The 13,004-nt window shown below is 44.5% G+C and overlaps 1 protein-coding gene across 1 annotated transcript in view; it reads left to right on the top strand.

Moving 5' to 3' along the window:
• The window catches only part of LOC138962466 (uncharacterized), a 46,087-nt gene that overhangs the window by 16,546 nt on the left and 16,537 nt on the right, over positions 1-13,004 (top strand). The window contains exons 3-8 of the mRNA XM_070334292.1: positions 1,586-1,660; positions 3,091-3,165; positions 3,450-3,567; positions 4,895-5,010; positions 7,047-7,248; positions 7,735-7,813. Of these exons, the coding sequence (XP_070190393.1) occupies positions 1,586-1,660; positions 3,091-3,165; positions 3,450-3,567; positions 4,895-5,010; positions 7,047-7,248; positions 7,735-7,813 (665 nt within the window). The remainder of the gene's footprint in view (positions 1-1,585; positions 1,661-3,090; positions 3,166-3,449; positions 3,568-4,894; positions 5,011-7,046; positions 7,249-7,734; positions 7,814-13,004) is intronic.

Raw genomic sequence — 13,004 nt, 5'->3', positions numbered from 1 at the left:
AAATGAAGTTTGAATTTGTGAGTCCATACACTCTTGTTGGAAAAGACGACACATTCCGTAAGTCAATCAATGCTAAACCACTAATTGTTAGCCTTGTTCCTGCGATTAACAGCAGGGGAGAAGTTGCAGTTAAACCTTTCCATAAGAACAACTATCTCATTCACAGAAAACAAAGTGTTGAAAAGGACGCTGACACCATTGTCGATTTTATACCCAAGCTTCCAATAGGGCAGAATGCAACTATGATATTTGATATAGTTGTCAGGAAAAGGGAAGAAACCACAAACACTGTTCTAATGAGAGGAATAAATCTCAACTGGAGACCATTAAATGTTGAAGAAGTCAGAGTATTTATTGCTGTTCAAAAGGATTCTAACACAATAAAAAAACAGACGTCAAACCAAAATGTTGTTGTTAACGCAGATATAAATAATTTAACAGAAATAAGAAGTATTAATCTTACTTATCTTGATTTGATTGCTTTCTACTATACAGATAAGGTGTTAAGCAATGAACAGCTTCAAAGCTTAGCAGAAACACTGGCCAGTGAGAATTAAGATAAATATTTTATATTTTGCATTAAAAAGATGACTAGCAGTGTGAAGCTTTATCCTAATATTGATGAAAGTGCAGCAGAAAGTCAACAATTCAGACTGGCACACATTAGTAATATACAAAAACAACTAGAAGATGAATTAGAAAAATATTCTCGCGCTAGACGTAAGTACTCAACAACTTACAACAGCCTTTCTAATGCCAGCACTGGTTCTACTATCCTTGCATCAGCTGCAGGTGTAACGGGAACAATTCTGTTAGCTACCGGAGTAGGGACTCCAGTTTCTCTAATCCTAGGTGGTGTCGCAGCAGCAGTTGGTGGTTTATCATTTATAGCATCAGCTATAATGAAAAAAATTGTGAAAAAGCTTGAAAAACACGAATCCATTTCCACTCTTGCATCATCAAAATTGTCTAGCCTAAAACTGTCTATCAGTAAAGCACTTGAAGATTCAAAAGTTTCTGACGAAGAATTCAAACAGATACAAACAGACTTTGATGACTACAAAAGTAAGAAAGCAAGTATTCAAACAAAAACACGAGCTGAATATAACAAGCCAATCGATATAGAAGATCTGAAAAAGCAGTTTTTAAAAAAGGGGATTCAAATAGGACGGGAAGAAAAAGTAAAAATAGAATCACTTGTAAAGAGTTAACTATTCGTTTAGACAGTCACATTGCATGTATCAGATATAATTCTAACAGTGAAAGAACATATGAAGTAAAGTTTGTAAATGAGAGAGCGTATTGAGCTTAAGAATGTTGTATAAGAGAAAGGGAGAATGTACGTTCTGGGTTACTGATTCCGACAGACCCGGCATTGGTTCAAAACAACCTTACTTTACTGTATTTTTTTTTGTATGGATTTATGCAGTATTTTTCTGATTTTGTCGCATGTTTCATTTTAGTAAAAGTTTAGTCCAGAAGCCTATTTTGCGTTAATATTTAGGGTCTGTCGGAATCGGTGAGCCAGAACGTACATTCTCCCTTTCTCTAATGGCTTCATTTTTAATTGTTACATATTTTGCAGGCTGCTTCTAATGGTGAGCATTGGAGGTATGATCATCGCTCTTATGGCACAGATGGGTGAAGATGTCAGTAAAAGGTCTGTTCACTTTGACTTGTTAAACTGTGTGTTTATGTGTGTGTTTATGTATGTGTGACTGTGAGTTCATGTGATAGAGATGCCCAGTGGTTTTGAACCAGGCAAAAAGGTCTGCTCAGTTGTTTTGCTCTGTGCCTGTGTGAATTCACCTTGTAGGCAGATCCAGAGTAATTTTGAACCATGCATACAAATGTTCCAGCCACACTACTAACAGTAACAGTGAGAGATTATAGCTTATGATGATTGAAACACACTAAATGAATGTGCCACTGACTTACTGAGCGGATTTTTCAAGACTACATGCTTACAAGCTTTGTAATGCGAAAGATCTGTTCAGTGCAATCTGATAGATATATATATACAAGGTTTAGACTAACCCTAACATATGTGTAGTTTTCGGCTGAGCCAAGTAATCAATGAATTATGGTTTAAAATGAGCAGTGCTTGTGTATTCCTCTGCCAGATGAGAACACACAAAAACAACGTTAGGGTTTCTCAGATGTTTTGAAGCTCAAGCTTTGAAACTTCATACACTTCTAAGATCTGACAACCTCCAAACATGATTCAAGTTTGGTTGATCCTCATCACATTATCAAGGTTATGGCGGGTAAATTCCGAGTCATAAAATGGAAAATTATCACTTTCATCAACGCTTTTGAAGATAGAGCTTTAAAAGTTGTCAAACTTGGGTTAAGTTTTACATGTATAACCCCCAGACATGATCCAAGTTTGGTTAACCCTCGTCAAATTTAAATTTCATGGCAGGGTCATAAAATGAAAAAAAATAAAATAGTTCTCCAATGTTTATGAAGCTAGCTAGAGCTGCTACAGTTTGATGACCCCCGAACATGACCCAAGTCTGGTTGACCCTTGACAAATGTCAAGGTCACAGTGAGGTCAAGTTTGGGTCCAAATTGAAAAACTTTTTTTTGTTTTTTATGCTTAATCTTTGAAATTAACAAACTTCAAGGGTTGGATAACCTCCAGACATAAGTCTGGTTGATCATTGTCAAATTTCAATGTCATAATGGGCTTGATTTGGATCAGTCAGAAGAAAATTATCATTTCTTTGAAGTTTTATGGAGTTAGAGCAGCAGATAACTTTTTCTGATTAATTTATTCTAGAACTTATGACAAAGGTGAGTCATAGATTATTATTATGAGCATTCGCTCTTCTTGTTTTCATAGTATTCACTGAGGAAAACTGGTTTCTGATCTGTGTGTATGTGACTTTGTGCATGTATCCATTTTTAGGGGGACAGAAGTTTAGGAAAGTACAAGTAACCATGATGATTCTGGACCTTTTCTTTGGAAGTGTTAGGAAACGAAGGGGATGTAAGTGTTCTAAATGTAGACAACAGGAAGGGTCACAGTTCACCACCATATGAGAATTAAACAATGGCATGACCCAATGTTTTCTTGTGTTTCAGATGTGTGGTTGTGTTTACTCTGCTGTTCATCCCTTGTCACATCCTAATAGTTGGAACTGTTCTCCCTTTAATATGGTGAGTAAACATATTTTAAAATACATGTACACATGTACTATCAAAATCAAGGCAAAGTGAAAGTGTTAAATCTCAAAGCTCTTGAAAACAGGAAATGTGAACAATCACCCAGTACATTGTTATGCTTTGTGGCAGTTGTGCAAAGAATTTCATGATGTATTAGCATGACACAAGCACATGTTATAGCTGATTCAAAGAAAATAGAATAAACTGAGAATGAAAACCTACTGTTAGACTTTCTTTTTGCATGGATATATTTATGTTGTGTGTGATGTGCATTGCAGGCTGTCCAGGTACAACTTGTTTCTGATCCTGTTGATCAACTTGTTCTTCATCATGACTGGGGGCTGGGTCATCCTCCAGTTTGTTGCCTTCCGCAAGGAGGAGTCAGCCATGTGTGCTGTGAGTACATGAACTGTTGTAGTTGGCTACATTTTAAGATATTACATGTAATTACCATCATTTGGCTGCCCAAGAGCGACTTATTCTCCACTTTAAGTGGGTATTTTAAATTAAAAACTTGAAACTGTAAACAGAAAACATATTTTTGTTTTCAAGGCTACATTTCATGAGTTTCAATTTTTTTGATAATTATTCGCATTAAAGGCACAGTAAGCCTCCCGTAAACCATCACAGATACTGTCAGGCTTTTACACACAGTACAAACACCCGTCCATTTGAACGCTCACCAAACGGGAACATCCTAGGTGCCCTACGTAAAGAGCGAGCAATTTTCAAAGAATTTATTTTTGCGTGGTTTATCTTACCACTGAGCCATCGTGAACCCGTGTGATCCAGTTTCCCCTTTTCACAATGCAGTCGTCAGTTTGTAATTTGAATGCGGCTCGCTGTGAGCTTATCTGCAATAGCACGTTATTGTGTACCTCTGACTTTTCACGAAACAAACGAATGTGGTTCATAAGAACTCGAGCGATGGCTTTTGACTGCCTATAACCCGTCGTCTGCTATGAAAACCACAACCTTGCGTGACCCTGCTTCCGGACTTTTATTTTTTCAAACTTTCAAAACTTCGAATTGTACTGATCTTGTCTTGATGAAAAAATAATTCTTTTATGATTTAAGAATGTTTGTGTAACAAGCTGTCAATCTATTATTTAGATTTTAAAAGTTAGGTCTAGCGCCAAAACGCACAATCATAGCTCCACGGCTGTCGCCAGTTGAAGGGAAGTAACTCATTTTTGACCTGAGTTCAGGATGGGTCCGATTGAGATGGTCTCAATCCGAAAAATAAATTCTTTGAAAATTGCTCGCTCTTTACATAGGGCACCTAGGATGTTCCCGTTCGGTGAGTGTTCAAATGGAAGGGTGTTTGTACTGTGTGTAAAAGCCTGACAGTATCTGTGATGGTTTACGGGAGGCGTACTGTGCCTTTAACTGTGCAGATGTATTACTGTCTGTGGCTGTGCCCCATTTTGAGTTTTTGTTCATAATGTTTTTGAAGATGTCATACTTTCTGTTTTCAGAAAATTGAAAATAAATCTCAGCCACACTAGGAAACCTGTAATTCACACTCACGAACAACAACTTGTTTGTTAGCTGCATACAAATTGCTTGTGAGAGAGAGATTGAAAGAGAGTTGGTGTGTGTGTGTGTGTGAGAGAGAGAGAGGGGGGGGGGCAGGGGGCATCTGTGTGTTAGCTGTGGGGTGCTTGCTTTGACAAGGAAAATGATTGCAGATGCGTGTGCAATGCTATGGTTAATGTTTCAGATAATAGAGCAGATGCTGTTCTCACTGTACCCATTCGTGTGCTGTGCACTGGTCACGTGGGTGCTGTCCACTGTGGTTATGAAAGCCATGTTGCCCTTCATCTTCATCCTTATCTGGTGAGCTGGCCTTGATTCTTCTGCTTCTGTGTGTGTGTAAGTGTATGTTCTGGTCACCTACCCCGGTGCTGTCCACTGTGGTTATGAAAGCCATGTTGCCCTTCATCTTCATCCTTATCTGGCGAGCTGGGCTTGATTCTTCTGTGTGTGTGTACTGTGGGTTCTACACTAGTGACTTATCCTACATCTTTATCTACATCGCGTAAGACTTGCTTTGTGTGTGTCTGTGTGCATGTGTCTGTGTTTGACAATGTCCGTGTGTATGAGCATGAATGGTTGGATTGTAGCAGACAACAGACTTAATTCAAGGAAAGAACTCTTGCATTTGAATGCATGCAAAATGTACCTCTGGGTATGTGTGTAGTTGTTTACCACACACACACATCATCTGGGGAAAACAATTTGGTATTGTATCCAATTTCATATTTGGTACAATCATACCTGTGATAAGTGGACACCGTTGAGTCTCCAAAAAATGTTCCTTTACAGCATGAGTTTTTTCTGAGGTATACTTTTGTTAAATTAATAAAGGAGACAAAGTGGGAGATATACTTGTGTTAAATGAATAAAGGAGACAAAGTGGGAGATATACTTGTGTTAAATGAATAAAGGAGACAAAGTGGGAGATATACTTGTGTTAAATGAATAAAGGAGACAAAGTGGGAGATATACTTGTGTTAAATGAATAAAGGAGACAAAGTGGGAGATATACTTGTGTTAAATGAATAAAGGAGACAAAGTGGGAGGTATACTTGTGTTAAATGAATAAAGGAGACAAAGTGGGAGATATACTTGTGTTAAATGAATAAAGGAGACAAAGTGGGAGATATACTTGTGTTAAATGAATAAAGGAGACAAAGTGGGAGATATACTTGTGTTAAATGAATAAAGGAGACAAAGTGGGAGGTATACTTGTGTTAAATGAATAAAGGAGACAAAGTGGGAGATATACTTGTGTTAAATGAATAAAGGAGACAAAGTGGGAGATATACTTGTGTTAAATGAATAAAGGAGACAAAGTGGGAGGTATACTTGTGTTAAATGAATAAAGGAGACAAAGTGGGAGGTATACTTGTGTTAAATGAATAAAGGAGACAAAGTGGGAGGTATACTTGTGTTAAATGAATAAAGGAGACAAAGTGGGAGATATACTTGTGTTAAATGAATAAAGGAGACAAAGTGGGAGATATACTTGTGTTAAATGAATAAAGGAGACAAAGTGGGAGATATACTTGTGTTAAATGAATAAAGGAGACAAAGTGGGAGGTATACTTGTGTTAAATGAATAAAGGAGACAAAGTGGGAGATATACTTGTGTTAAATGAATAAAGGAGACAAAGTGGGAGATATACTTGTGTTAAATGAATAAAGGAGACAAAGTGGGAGGTATACTTTTGTTAAATGAATAAAGGAAAAATAAGGTGTCCTCCCATGGGTAGAGCCTGTCATTACCCTTTCCTCCATATTTGCAGATATTTGTGTCTTTCCCAGCCCCAGTCATGTGGACTTCTATTCGTCAAACCATAAACTGCCCAATCTTCTGTTGAGCAGTGTTTCAAGTGAAATAGGGATGCAGAGCTTTACTATGTTTACTCATATTTTTGACAATGTACTAGTGGTCGGTTGTCAGAAGACGGAAAGTGTCACTATTCTGGGGTCAATAGACGATGTTCGTAAATAATTTCGTCAGATTTGTATAGTTGTAAAAGAGTGAATACCCTTGCGTTTTCTAAGACAAATAAATTCACACGTGCTCCTGTCCACATGTTTCAGACACACCCCTAGCTAGTGATTGGCCCCTCCAATATTTGTCCCAGTAAAAGCAAGGGTATTCATCCTTTCACAAACTAATACAAACCCGGCTGTGTTATTTTCGGAATTTGACTATTGCAGTGTGACTGTGAGAGGCATCCGTTCTCAGAAAGTCGATCGGAAAATGGTATGTGTTGTTATTGGGAGGGGTCAGAGTTAGAGGTTTTACTGTGATAATTATATAGTAAAGTGTACAACAGTATGTGCAACTTACTGTCTGACAGGTTCGTGTGCCTCCAACTGTACCTGATGCCTGCAGCGTCTTCGTTCAAGCTGACAGAGACTGTGGACGAAGACCTGAACGTCCTGCAGCAGCCCATCATCGTGGCCATCGTGGCCACCTTCATCATCAGCGGTCCTGCTCTGCACTTTGTCCTGACTTTGCTTGGCATGCCCTTCATGGAACTGTTCAGTCTCTCTTTTTTGGTAAGTCCACTTTCAGACACAAATAGTTTTCAGAGTTAACATGCGTTAGCTGAAGTAACTGTGTGGTGGGTTTTTTTATTATATATCAGAGTGGTTAGGTTGGGTAAAGTACAGTACATGTACTTAGATTCCATGAAGTGGTTTCTATGCTACTTCCACATTTTTTCAAGGATTTAATGTATACTGATTTTAGCCAAAGTATCAAGAGTTGTGTGAAAAGCTAATATAATTTTGTGTGGTAAATCGTTACATTTTAAAGCTGGTTGATTTTTCATATTAAAAGCTCTTCTTTTTTGAAAGAGAAAAAGAAAGCTTCTTCTTGTTCTTTTATTTTGTACTTGTAATAGGCAGTTCCTTCATTCATTCAATTGACTTTCAGAATATGAAATTGAATGTTAAAAATGTGTATGAGTCTATGACTTAATGCACAAAGTCTTACCAAAACAAATAACAAAAAGGCCTGGCTCTTGTGCCTTGTACTTGCAGTCCTTGCTGTCCATGTTGACGTTTTTGGGGCTGTTCCTCTGCACTCTGCTCAGCATCAGACAACTCGCTGAATACCTGGGTAAGGCTTGCACGTAGACTCTTTTAAATGTCATATGTACTTTTGTGTTGTCGGGAATCTTTTATGGTGTAAAAGAATTTGTATGAGACTGGACTATTAGAGGCCTATTCAACCAGTGTGCTATTTTTTCCTGTTCCAGCACTGCTGTGTTTTGGCATGAGTTTGCTTATGGTGTTTTAAAGCAAGCAATGAATTTTAAGTTTATGTTTATAATGAGAAGTTTTCTTTGAAACTCTTTTTCATATGGTAGTCCACTACACCACTGTCTCACCCAACATGCATTCATCATTGCAGGCTTGCCTCACCCGTTGATGGTGCATGTGCGGTTGGTGAGCGGTGTCGGTGTGCTGTTGCTCTATTGCTCTGTGCTACAAAAGCTGGGCCTGGTCTCACACTTATTGCTGTCATTGCAGGCTTGCCTCACTGATGATGCATGAGCGGTGTGGGTGTGCTGCTGCTGTGTTAGCCCGTGCTACAACAATTGTGCATTATCTCACACGTCTTGTCTTTGCAGGCTTGCCTCACTTACTGATGGTGCGTGTGCGGTGGGGGAGCGGTGTGGGTGTGCTGCTGCTGTGTTAGCCCGTGCTACAACAATTGTGCATTAAATTACATATTCTTACTCCGAGTCACATATTAGCATTGACGCAGTCGAGATGCTAGGTAGACTGAAAAACGCTATCCCGTCTATAGTATAAGGGAAGCAACCCAAGCAAAAAAGTAGCAAGCTTGCTACCCTGGGTTGCCTCCCGTAGCGTGCATCACGCCACAGATCTCGTACCAAATACGAGACACCCTCATTCGACATCTTTCAGCCAGAGAGACAGGTCGTGCTTGATTTCGCTCCTAGGCTGTTGTTTGCTGTCTGCTTGACACCCACCAGCCTCGGCTCCCCGTCTGCTCATAGCTGTTTCTAGCGGTGAGATTGTTCCATTTTGTTGTTGTTTGCATTGCCATTCTGCTGAGAATTTTCTCGTCCGCGGACTTGTGAATTTTGCTCGGTAGTTTGTTGCCGTGGCCGCCATTTTGGTCGCCATTTTTCGCATACACGTGGTGTTTTTTGCTGGTTAGTTTGGGTCCGTGCTCGGACTTTTAGCGTCGACCAGTAGCACTATTACCTGCTTGTAACTTGTACCTTGTGCTAGTTTATTCTGCTGAAGTTTTACGTCCTAGAGACTTGTGTATTTTCAGTAGTTTGTTTTTCTCGCGTGACATCATGTCTGATAGTGAGAAAAAGCGAGCGGCTAAGGCCGAGAGTAAGGGCAAAGGCCCTGGCAAACCTAAGTCCTCGGCTTCTACTTCTTCGGCTAGGAACCCCACGGTTCACGTTTCTGACCCGAAGACTAACTTCGTTTTTTTTTGTTTTTTTTTTTTGTTTTTGTTTTTTTCGGTGCCCATTTCGGCGCCGGAGGAAACTTCGTCTGGCTCGCGTGCGGCGGGCTTGACCGCTACCACGTCCGTTTCAACCCCGGTACCTGTGCCGGAGGCTGGCACTCTTGTGGCTAGCCTTTTGTCCTCTTTGATTCCAGAAATTCGGACTCTCGTGCGTACAGAGATGGCGCGGACGGACCCTGTTTCCAGCTCTGCCTCCCTCCCGGGGGTGTGCGACCCTCGGTCGTTGGCTTCCTGTGTTCCTGTTGTTTCCGGATCACCTGTCCAGCCTGCAGGCGTTTCTCTTCTCGGCCGGCGCTCGGTGACTCCCGCTTGCGGGAGTGCACCTGAGCAGGTCCCTTTTGGGATACGGTCGCCGCAAGGTATGTGCTCGCAGCAGCCGTCCGCGGCAGCTGCACTTCCAGTTCCTGGAAGTAGTGGTTCACTGGACAGCGGACAGACCATGGTCCCTGCCGGTTTGAGCTACGACTTACGTAAGCAGTCGCTCGCGGCAGCTTCCCTTCCGGCTCCGGCCGGAAGTAGTGGTTCATTGGACAGCGGACAGACCATGGTCCCTGCCGGTGTGCGCTACGAATTACGTAAGCAGTCGCTCGCGGCAGCTTCCCTTCCGGCTCCGGCCGGAAGTAGTGGTTCACTGGACAGCGGACAGACCATGGTCCCTGCCGGTTTGAGCTACGAACTACGTAAGCAGTCGTTTGCGGCAGCTTCTCTTCCGGCTCAGGCCGGAAGTGTTGGTTCACTGGTATGCGGACAGACCATGGTCCCTTCCGGTTTGAGCTTTGCCCAGTTTCAGCAGCCGTTTCCGGCAGCTGCCCTTCCTGCCTTGGCGGGAAGTGTGGGTCCAGCCGGTCGTGCACAGTCCTCTGTCACTTCCGGTTCCGGCCTAGGGCTCCCGGGTTGTAGCTGGCAGACTCCACAGCCATGGCATAGCTATGCGGTGGCGTCTGCTCTTACAGCTCCTCCCGGTTCTTCCGGTTCGGTTCACGCTGCGTCCGTTGGGATGCCGGTGGATTTCGAATTCGGTCGTCCTCCTGGGCATTCGGGCTTTCAGCCTCTGTTGGGTCAGCAGCAGCCACCCACTCCAGTGGTGACTGCTAGCTCCTCCCTATTTAAAGTTTCCGGTTCGGTTCCCGCTGCTTCCATTGTGTCGCCGGTGAATTTCGAATACGGTGGTTCTCCTGGGCATACAGGCTTTTTGCCTCTGGTGGGACAGCAGCAGCCACCCACTTCGGTGGTGGCCGCTAGCTCCTCTCGTCAGCTGCCTTCGGTTGTTGGTGACTCTCATCTTCCTCTTAGTCAGGGGTGCGAGTTTCATCGATGGCCAACAGGATGGGCGTTCGGCTTACGGCCTTCCCTCGCAGCGTCATTTGTCGGGTTCTTTTGGCTATGAGCCGTCCCCTTCAGGTGGCGTTTCGGACTTCGGGTCCGTGTACGAGGAGCAGCTGCCTTCGGCGGCTCTGGCCAGCTTCCGAATTTACGTCAGCAGTCGTTCGCGGCAGCCGCTTCCAGCTCCGGCCGGAAGTAGAGGTTCACTTGCTAGTGCACAGACTACTGTCACGTCTGGTTCGAGCCTTGTCCTATGACAGCGGTCGCCCGCGACAGCTGTTCTTCCGGTTCCGACCGGAAGTGTAGGTTCACTGGTTAGTGCACAGGCTACTGTCACGTCCGGTTCGAGCCTTGCCTTACGTCGGCAGTCGTACGCGACAGCGGCACTTCCGGTTCACGGAAGTAGTGCCTCGTTGGAAGGTGGACAAATAATGATCCCATCCTGCTTGAGCTGCGCTATACGTAAGCAGTCGTCCGCGACAGCTTCTATTCCGGCTCCGGCTGGAAATGTTAGTTCATCGGTGTGTGGGCAGCCCATGGCCTTTTCCGGTTTGAGCTTTGCCCTTTGCACGGCAGCCATTTCCGGCAGCTTCGCTTCCGGCCTTGGCAGGAGGGTAGGTCAAGCGGGTAGTGCACAGGTTACTGTCACTTCCGGTTCTGGCCTACGGCCTACCTTTGGGTTCCGAGCTTCAGCTCGTAGGTGGCTCAGCACCAGCTTTGGCATAGCGCTGCTGTTGCTGCCGCACTTCCGGCTCCTCCCGGATTTTCCGGTTCAGTTCCCGCTGCTTCCGTTTGGTCACCGGTGAATTTCGAACAAGGCTTGCCCTATGGGCATACAGGCTTCTTGCCTCTGTCGGGACAGCAGCATCCACACACTCCGGTGGTGGCCGCTAGCTCCTCTCTCCCACTTTCCTTGGTTTTTGATTCCTCTCATCCTCCCCTCAGTTAGGGAATGAGCACAATCGATTGCCAACAGGAAGGACTTCGGTTGGCAAAGAGGAAGCAGCTACTTCTGGTTCGAAGAATCGCCCTTTGTAGCTTTTCACCTTTTTGCCTTTTCGCCGAGCCCCCCCTCTTCGACAGGGGGTGGCCTCCGGCGTCAGTTTCGTTGCTGGTTCCTCAGGGTTCAGCTTCGGAGCTGGCATCGGAATGCCTTGCCGCTCCTGCGCAGGCTTCCTCCTTCGTGCCCTTAGCGGACCAGAGGAAGTTGCCTTGGCCAAGGTCGTCTCGTAGCCGCCTGTTGGCCTTTCCCCGTCCGCGTGCACCGTTTCCGGTCACGCCGGAACTTCTTTCGCTTCTTACGAAGCCGTTGAGGAAGGATTCGGTTCTGCCGCTCTATGGGCAGAATCTCCTATTCTCTGAGGAAGGGGGCTGACAACTTTTGGAACTCAGTTCCATTTCCGAGACTCTCCTGCGGGCGCTTTCTCGCGCTTTGGCAGATTCCTTGGCGCCCTTTCCCCTTAGTAAAGGGCAGGACGCGGAGGAAGTGTCTCACTCCTCTCCACACTTACAAGGGTGGACGAGGCACAGATGAGGCTGTCCCCTCTGCACTATTTCCATGCGGTCTCGTGCGGAAGGGACTTGTTTCTTGCCCACTCCCGGTTTTCTGAGGAGTCGACAAGGAACATTCTCAGTTCGTCATCCTTGGTGGACGGTCTCTCTCCGGCAGCCTGGCCTCTCATGCCAGAAGCAGGGGATTGAGACCAACAGAGAACAGCGGTTCCCTTCTTTTGAGCTTCAATTTGAAAGCAGCAAAAGCAGGCCGCTCCTAAGCAGGCTATACCTAAGCGGACTCAGCCTAAGCGGCCTACGTCCTCAGCTCAGGTGAGATTGTTTCTTTCACAGCCGTCATAGGTACGCTGGGTTTTTGAAACAACAGCCGGCCTTAGGGCTTCGGGGTTTTAGCCTCGGCGGGAGCAACAGCCATTTCATCCGTTGGAGTTTGTGGTTGTTGCTTTCCTTGTGCTTGTGGCTTCGGGCTTCGACATTCTTTCTCTTTCCCAGCGTATGGGTGCTGAGAGGTCGATTTCCGTTTAAAGGGGGGTTTCTGCCTTTGGGCTTCCCCGTTTTCTCTTGCCACGAGCTTCTGGACTCGGTCCAGGTTTGTCTTTCGCCGAGTCTGACTTTGTCTTTCTCTAGCGATCAGACGCGTTCTGGTGTTTCGTCCAAACTTAAGGTTCACTTGAGTTGGCCTCGGAAGTAACATTCAGATTTTCCTGAGGGTGCATTGTCTGGGCAATGCATGTTTGAGAAGTCATTCTTGGCTTGTCACTCTTTCTCAGGTTTTTTGGCTACTCCTCCCCTTTTGGGCAGAGGTCTAGCTAATGTTCCAGTTTTCTCGGTGCTGGCCTCTAGGCCTCTAGGCCAGCATCTTTTTCGGCGGCCGAAACTTTTGGTTTCTTACTGTGCCTGTGTACTTTGAGTACTTTGGTGCGATGGCCGGCCTACGGGCAGCAAGGCTCTCGGCCTTAGC

The sequence above is a fragment of the Littorina saxatilis genome, linkage group LG3, assembly GCF_037325665.1.
Source record: "Littorina saxatilis isolate snail1 linkage group LG3, US_GU_Lsax_2.0, whole genome shotgun sequence".
NCBI classification, from domain to species: domain Eukaryota; kingdom Metazoa; phylum Mollusca; class Gastropoda; order Littorinimorpha; family Littorinidae; genus Littorina; species Littorina saxatilis.
The sequence above is the reverse complement of the archived record's forward strand: the minus strand, read 5'-3'. Positions and strand labels throughout refer to the sequence as shown.